Genomic DNA, 7,942 nt, shown 5'->3' with positions numbered 1-7,942 from the left:
CTCCTTTTCTGTCCTTTCTGGGTTTGTGCCAGATGTATAGGCCCAGTGGAGGGTTATTAATAAGGAGAGCATGCAAGCTATATGCAGAGCTGTAGGAATGAAATAACTGATGCAGTTTTCAATGGCTGTCTCCCCTTTGTGCTGCCCCCTGCTCCCTGTGGTGGTCCTACACTCCCAAGCACTCTGGATTATACCACCATGCAGACATAAATAAAAACACTTTTGTGAATTTATTGTAAACAAAACATTTCATTGCAAAATTGTCATGAAAATAGAAATCTTTTGTATACAAGTAAAAGAAATTTCATACTTGCTAAAGTATAAAGTATAAAATCTACACACTCCATAATGACATGCATGCAAATTGAAGTCCACTGTGTAACTGATCACAAAGAATGGAGTTCATCTCTCCTGGGTTAAATATTGTCTGCTGCATAAGAGCTACTTTTAATGTCTGGTGAGCAAGGCGGCTGAGGTTAATCCAAAGCAGCAAGGGACACTCATTCCCAGACTCTACCCTGGTAGCTTGTCAAGCCTTAAGCGCAGAACCCCAGCCAATGGTTGTTGGACGAGCTGCTTCCAAGTGTGATCCAGCCACCCAGGGAGCCTGTACTCTCTTCTTCTCCCAGGCTGGATAATCAGGTGCAGAATGTCTGTCCAGCTGGTCAAATTCATGAAGGTGAAAGCGAGTTGCCAATTGGTTCACCATTCTTTTCAAGGCAAGAAAAGCTGCAATGACCTGAAAGGTGAGGAAGAAGGCAAAGATGATGTGGACTGCACGCTCCAGTGGCTGGATCTTCAGACCCTCATTAAAGAGCAAGAAGAGAATTAGGGGAAACTGAAGGAGAAGACTCAAGAGCCAGAAACCAGCCAGCTCAGGGACCTACAACAGACAAACATAACAGGAAATGTTAATAATTATAAAAGCTGGTAGGTTTTATAATTCAAGCATTGTGTTATACTATTAAAAAGGATTTTTCTAAATCTTTTGCTATAAAGTTAATTTTTCATCTCCCTAAAGCCTACATATGCTGTGGGATCACTAAGAAATGGGGCTGTTTGAAAATATTCTATCTAAACTGTTTTTCCATAGAAAAATGGGTTTTAGATTCTACAAACCTTTTGGGAAAGTGCCTTTTTGTGGAAAAAGTTTGCTTGGCAAGAACCAGAATGTCTGAAACGCCACATTTTTGCTTTCAATATGGCATTACAGTAAGGTGGTACATTGTAGTCTGATTGTTCTGTTGGCATTCTCTACTGTGTGGACTCCTCTCCCATAGTACACTTGTGGCCATGACTTTAATATACACGATACTAAAATATGTCATGTATCAGGTAGTGTGAGCCCAGCTTATGTAGAAAAATGGGAGCATAAGATAACTGGAACTGCAATTAATATGAAGCAGCGTGGCATCATTTTAGTGTCAGAAAATTTTTTGTTTTTCAGGTTTTTTTGTTGACAAATCACAAGTAGGGAGCAATCTCATTTCTGACCAGCTCTACTAAGAATAGAACACAGATATCCAAGATTGTAATGATGAACTGATGCTTCAGTACAGTGGCGCAAGGATTCTTGTTGCAGGGAGTGTTTAGAACAAGATCATGGTCGTCTCATGTTTTCTTTTGACCAATACAACTGGCTCTGCAGGGAAGCCCTAGACTCGCTGATGCATCTATGGGTTTCAAAACAGTCCGGTAACAGAAGAAACCAAGTGACATTTGATTGCTGGTCTTTTCACTCTGTTGCTAGACTTCCAACCAAGTATGCCCTTTTTGTCCCTCAATGATGTGAAAAAAGTGGACATAAACAGGAAGGTGAAGGAATTTGTGACCTCCTTCTGCCTATAAAATGGCTTCACCAGCAGTTAAGCCAGCTCAGTTGCTGGCCACCAGTAGCATAACTAAGGGTGGTGAACACAGATCTGATCTCTGAGAGGCACCAGCCCTCAATAACTGATTTTAGAGGGGATGCCCATGCAGTGGCAGCAACAGCCCATGTGTGGGGAACCCTGTGACAGCAGCAGCATTATTGCTTTGTGTGCAGGAAGGTGAGTCTTTGGAGTGCTGGGCACCGCTTTTGCCTCCTGGGCAGGGAGACAAAAAATTTAGTTACACCTCTGCTGGATACTTTATTGAGGTGTGCTGGAACAGTGTGAGGCTGGTGTGAACAGCATTATTCTCAGCCATTTCATTTTATCAATGTAATTAAGGAAATGGTAAGATCTGGAACAGTCAGGGTGATCTTCCAGTATTCTGATGAGAGGTAAGAAAGGAATTAAAAGTATAAAGGAGTAAGCAACAACAAAAATAACCTAGTTACTGGAAAGAGAGAGACCTGTACCACAGTATAGTGCCAGTATGCTAGTTGGACTCGTGATCTAGCCAGTTCCAAAGGAATCATGCTCTGCTCTACAGAGTACCTCCATAATTCTGAATGCAAACCCATGCATCATGACTGCAATGTTAACGGCTTTTAGAAACTTGTATGCAGATGGAAAGAAGGGTTTATTCATGAGGAGTTTCATGTAGGAGAGGTTTTGAGAAGAGAGGGGAGGCAGACAGAAGGGTCCTCAGAAGAACGAATAAAACAAGGGGGTGGTTTAAGGAATTGAAAGGAAAACGCAGTTAACTTTTAATTCAACTGGAAGCATTTTTGCCTGGGTATTGAACCTACACTGAAAACTTACCTGTTACATTTCTTTTTAACAGTTAATGCAATCCTGAATTAACTGCTCTGGGAGATGATAGGGACCTACCTTCTCTTGCAGATTGCCTATATATCCCAGATACAGTCGGATGGCCTCAATTAGAGAGGCAAGGATGATTATTGTGACCAGGATGAACTTGTAGTAATCTGGCAAGACTGAGTACTAGAGAGAGGGAAAAAGAATAAGAACTTTGTGAGAACAGAACTATCCCTAGTTAACACGACTCCTAAAGCAGCCAGTATATTGTGTATGAGACCTGTGCAACACTGGCAATGTTTCTGGCATCTGACAGGCAGTAGCCCCTGCTGTTCAGTTGGCTCTCTATCAAACTCGCCATTAACTCTGTCAAGACCTATTCCTCCTCATACCCTAATACTTATATACTCCTCCTTGACATCATTTAATCTATTAACTTTCCACATCTGGATTAGAATTATTGACTGGAAGAGTTATTTTTTAAGATGGGACACAGAAATAAGACTGACAAAAGAAAATTGCACCCTTCAACTTTCATTCTATCTAAGGACTCACCTTCAGCTGAAGCATGACAACACTGCTCACCCACCAGAATGGGAAAAAGTAGAGGTTGAAATAGAGGGACATCTGCAATGGCAAACTTGAAACTATTTCATTATCTGGAGAGAAAAGGGAGCTTTTATCATCCTGTTTGTCATACATTCTCTTTCCAAATACAGTTGAGAAAGACACAACTACCTCAAAAAGAGTAACTTTCAAATCAATATGTTAATGACTGAATTTCAAACTTGGACAAATGAGTATCAAGTGTTAAATTGCCCAAAGTTTGCCTAAAACTGTGGGGCCAAATAAATTTAACTCCCCTATGCTAAATCTTTGCCTGTAACAGGATATCAAAGATGCCTGCAGAGCCCTATCATCCAGGTTGCAGTGCTGCCCAGAACTTGGACTGGAGCCACACACCATATGAAGCATTCCCCACACACTGGATCCAGCTTGCCCTGTGCCACTAATCTGGCCTGTGGGATAAGTTTGATACTCCTGGCCTACAGCATTCTACAAAATCTATCATAAATTGCAGCTTTTCACTAGTCAGTAGATAGTATAATTTTGATGCCTAATGAAAGAGGACTGAGAAGCATCATCTAGTAACACTTTAGTAGTCTCTGTAAACTGAGCTGATGGACTCAGCCCAAGTCTTACTGGATAGATACATTGCAAGAACCACAAGTGATTCCTTCTGTTGACAGTTCAGCAAAACAACTCACAATTAGCTAAGCACAAAATTAGATTATGCTTATATTCATTACGGATCCCTAGAGGCCAAGATCTCTAGCCCTGCATGTTGGTAGGGAAACTTGTACTGTTTGTTCACAATGCCATTAATGTTTCTTGAATCTGACAGGCAGTAGCCCCTACTTTTTAAAAGCAGCTACCCACCAAACCAGCTATTAACTCTGTCACAACCTCAATCCACCCTCATGATGGATCACTGGCCTTTAGCCATGTCAATCAAATGTAATTTGTGCATAGCTGGTTTAAAAAAGCTACCTAACTGGAACGTCCATCAAACAAAATGGAATTGCAAACCAAACACTGTAGTGAGGAAGAAGTTAGTTGATAAAACCTGAAAAACCAGAACTCTTGAGCCCTGTGATAATATGCAGATAGTAGAGTTCCACAACAGTTCAAATTCATCCATAGGTTCAAAAGATTAGACTCGGTATTAAAAAAAGTTCTATATTTAAAAAAGAACACAAGAGAACAGTTTTGCCTTTAATTAGACAAGCTTATTTGCATTACCTCATATTTAGTATGATATCAATAAATACCTGAATGAATTACTAATGATCTGTTTCTCCTACGTCCCAAAGAGCAGCTCAGAAGAATTGGCACTTGCTACCATTTGCGGGCAGGTGCCAAGTTCTTATGATCTCACTTCCATTTCCTGTTAAACATCTCTTTGTTTCCACAGGTGCAACCCAAAAGTTCTGTATCTTTTTTTTTTTCTTTTAAGGCTTGTGTCCTGATAGGTCACACTATATCACTGAACCCATCTTCAAGTATTGACTAGTTTCTCTTTGACTTCCAGTCTCCTACAAGTCCTTGCTCTACCTCAGAAAGCATCATCATTGTTTCCAGTTCAGCCTCATGCAGTCATGGTACCTTCAATTCCCAGACATATCCCAGAAATCTTTTTTTCAGATGCTGAAGTATTTGTGATAATTAATTAGCTAGGTGAAAGGGCAGGAGAATATAGTAAAGTAACTGGGACAAGGCTTTAAGGTAATAGTGTAAAGAGGCAACTGTCTACACTAAAAACAGAAGGTGCAAGATGACTGACACATGTTTAATAATCCAACATTTTTATCTATCAAAACTATTCTAACTAGTAGGAATGGGAGATGATCAACAGACACTCCAAAATATTTTCATTACTTAGCTATAACTTGCTTTCTTAGTTGCAACCTGTCCTGATGAATGCAGGACAGTTCATTTCCAGATATTAGGAAAGGAACTGCTTTTAGAGGGCCGTTCAGAACTGGACCAACATATCAGTTGATATCGGCAGACTACCCTTCAATGGATAAGTAACATCTAATTACAAGGAGGCACTTTAAACTGTTGCAAGTTATTTATGGATAATGGTAATGCTTTTGATTAATGATAGAGGCCAAGATTTTTAATTTTGTGTGTGACCATCTTGTGATGCTATGCTACACTGGGTTGTTCTAAGTATTATTCCAATGGGTACATTTCTGAAATACCTGTCCTAATATTTCAATATTAGGCCAAATCCTAATACTTGGATTAGGATTTAAGATTGAGTTTCAGGTAAATAGTTGACAAAAATAGCCAAAAATGTCACCTTCTTCCCCCCACTCTTGAACTAATTTAATTGCTGCTTACTGTAGGGTGTAGTAGGACACACCGGAGTAAGATACTGGGTGAGTTTGTTTATCTTATTCCTTGTATTACAAACAGCAAAGTATTTCTTCATTTGTCATTTTTTTATGTAAAAAAAATCCTATTTGATACTAAAGGTTGTCGAGAATCGGAAGGTATCGAACTAAGCTTTATAAAGTATGCTGCTTGCTATTATAAAGAAGGGACTCAGAGAATTTAAGCACTGAAATGGGTAAATCCCATGCCCATGACAGCCTCTGTTATTTTAGCACCTGAATACCCCCAAGTTGCAGGGACAGAAGAGGTTCAGGAGGTTCAGAAATGGAACAGTGCTGTTTACTGAAGGGGATGAGCCCATACTACTAGTTCAATTACCTCTGGTGCTTTTTCTACAGTCCTGGGAGCCCTGGAGCCAGGCTGTTTTGGTATTAAAAAAAAAAAAAAAAAAAAAGAAAGGCAGAAGGCAGGGTAGGTATGTACCTTACAGACTAAATAACTAAGATTCTGTATGTGTGTGTCTATAGCTATACAGAGAGAGAACAAGCTTTCTTGAAGTCCACCCCACTTTAGCAGATGCTGTGAAAAGAGGAGCCTAGACCAACAGTTCCCAAACTCTGACAAATTGTGTACCACCAATTTAAAACAACACAACCTTAAGCACCACCAGCACATTTTTCAGTTCAAGCTTAAGTATCACCACAAATTTGTCATATAAAATAATAATAATAAATGTATAGTGGTACGTGTATTACAGATTGGGAACTGCTGGCTTAGATCTTTCACTGCCAATGATGAAGAGAGCTTGAGTTCAGGAAAATTAGGGGTGTGAATATATGCCTGTGTGTGTGTGTGCCTGTTTGCATGTGTGTAAATATGCCCACATGCCCACCCATGTGTACCTCTATCCAATTCAGAATTTGTGGAAGGGGTGATATCTTTTATTAAACCAACTAGATTTTTGGGAAAAAAAAGGCTTCATAGATTTCATAGACATTAGGTCTGAAAGGGACCTCGGGAGATAACTGAGTCCAGCCCCCTGCCCCCATGGTAGGAAGTCAGCTGGGGTCAAAGGATCCCTCACTGCAAGTTTTCTTTAATTGCAATTAAAGACTTTTTTCTTCTTTGCAAAAATCTAGTTGGTCTAATAACAGATATCACATTTACCACGAGTTCTGATTCCTTTTGCCTCATGTTGCTACAACCTGGATATCTAATTCAGTAGTCTCCAAAGTGGGATGTGCAAGACGATCCACTGGGGTGCAGGAAGAAAATATTAGAACTTCTATTTATATTTAGATAAATATACATAAATTGGGGGTGCATACTCAAAAATTTTCTACTGATTGGGTTGCACGATCAAAAAAGTTTGGAGACCACTGATCTAATTCATTAAGCCAAAAGCCATCTTTGGGCCTTGGCAGGGCCTGCTGACAGGCAAATGCGGTGCAGTTCATCCGGGATCACTACGCATGCGCCAACCGTGCCTAGCGGGGCTCTTCTGTCGGGCTAGGCCGTTCCCGCCCCTCCCCCTTTATGTGGCGGCGCCGCTGTTGGCAGCCGCGGGGACTGCTCGCTCGCAAGTTGGGAGGGAGGCTCCCCTCCGCCTGCGAGTGAGTGAATTAGTGCAGGAGGAGCTGCGCCGTTGGTTCAATGAGCGAACGAAGAAGAGGAGGCATCTGGGCCGCCATCTTGGTTCCTGGCAGCGACCCGCGAGGGTGCCGCCACCGCCGCCATCTTTGCCGCTGGCACAGAAGCCAGGCCTTACCCGGGCTGCAGCCGGCGTCGGGGTACTCCGGGACGGTGCGGTTGCTGTCGCTGAATACAGTCCGGCTGAAGTTGCTAAGCCGCCTCCGGACTGGCTCCGGCAGGGCCATGTCTGATTGGGAGCGTCTAGGCCGCCAACGTCCCGGTTGCTATGGGAACCATGAAAGCGAGGCGGAACGGGCGCCCCGCCCCCATTGTATAGCCCAGTTAGCGCCTCAGATCCTCCTGAGCGGCTAGACGGCCCGCGCATGCGCGGTCGCTTTACCTAGGTTCAGAGCCACGTCTTCTCTGCTGGCTTTTACGGAGGTGCGGCTGCAGGCGGGTTGTGTGCCGACTTGGGATGGGGCTCCGTCCTGGCCTCCATTTAGGGCTGTGTTGTCAGGTTAGCATAGTTGTGCGATAATTGCAGCCCTTGTACGATGTACAATCATTGTAAAATTGTTCAAATTGTAGGACATACAAAAAACCAGAACGCTTGGTTCCAAAATGGTACCTTTTATCAGACCAACTGGAAAATGGCAAGAATATTGTCCTTTATTTTTTGCAAGCATTCGGGATCAAAGTCCCTTTGTCAGGCTCTGGGGAAA

General features: G+C 42.1%; 1 protein-coding gene across 1 annotated transcript; it reads right to left on the bottom strand.

Moving 5' to 3' along the window:
- Positions 1–211: 211 nt before the first annotated feature.
- TMEM17 (transmembrane protein 17) lies at positions 212–7,584 on the bottom strand. Its single transcript, XM_019549203.1, has 4 exons — positions 7,357–7,584; positions 3,240–3,343; positions 2,757–2,870; positions 212–883 (listed from the first exon to the last, which is right to left on the bottom strand). The coding sequence occupies exons 1-4, from the start codon at positions 7,463–7,465 to the stop codon at positions 530–532; spliced, it is 681 nt and encodes a 226-aa protein (XP_019404748.1). The 5' UTR covers positions 7,466–7,584; the 3' UTR covers positions 212–529.
- Between the last annotated feature and the right edge of the window lie 358 nt (positions 7,585–7,942).

The sequence above is a fragment of the Crocodylus porosus genome, unplaced genomic scaffold, assembly GCF_001723895.1.
Source record: "Crocodylus porosus isolate Cpor-Errol unplaced genomic scaffold, CroPor_comp1, whole genome shotgun sequence".
Classification (NCBI taxonomy): Eukaryota; Metazoa; Chordata; order Crocodylia; family Crocodylidae; genus Crocodylus; species Crocodylus porosus.
Note: the sequence above shows the minus strand (reverse complement) of the source record. Positions and strands in the feature narration are given on the sequence as shown.

Coding starts and splice junctions, on each gene's coding strand:
- TMEM17 (XM_019549203.1), bottom strand. CDS start 7,465: ATGGCCCTGCCGGAGCCAGTCCGGAGGCGGCTTAGCAACTTCAGCCGG. Junction 3,344..7,356: donor CGACGCCGGCTGCAGCCCGG/GTAAGGCCTGGC, acceptor TTTTCTCTCCAG/ATAATGAAATAGTTTCAAGT. Junction 884..2,756: donor TAGGCAATCTGCAAGAGAAG/GTAGGTCCCTAT, acceptor TGTCTGTTGTAG/GTCCCTGAGCTGGCTGGTTT.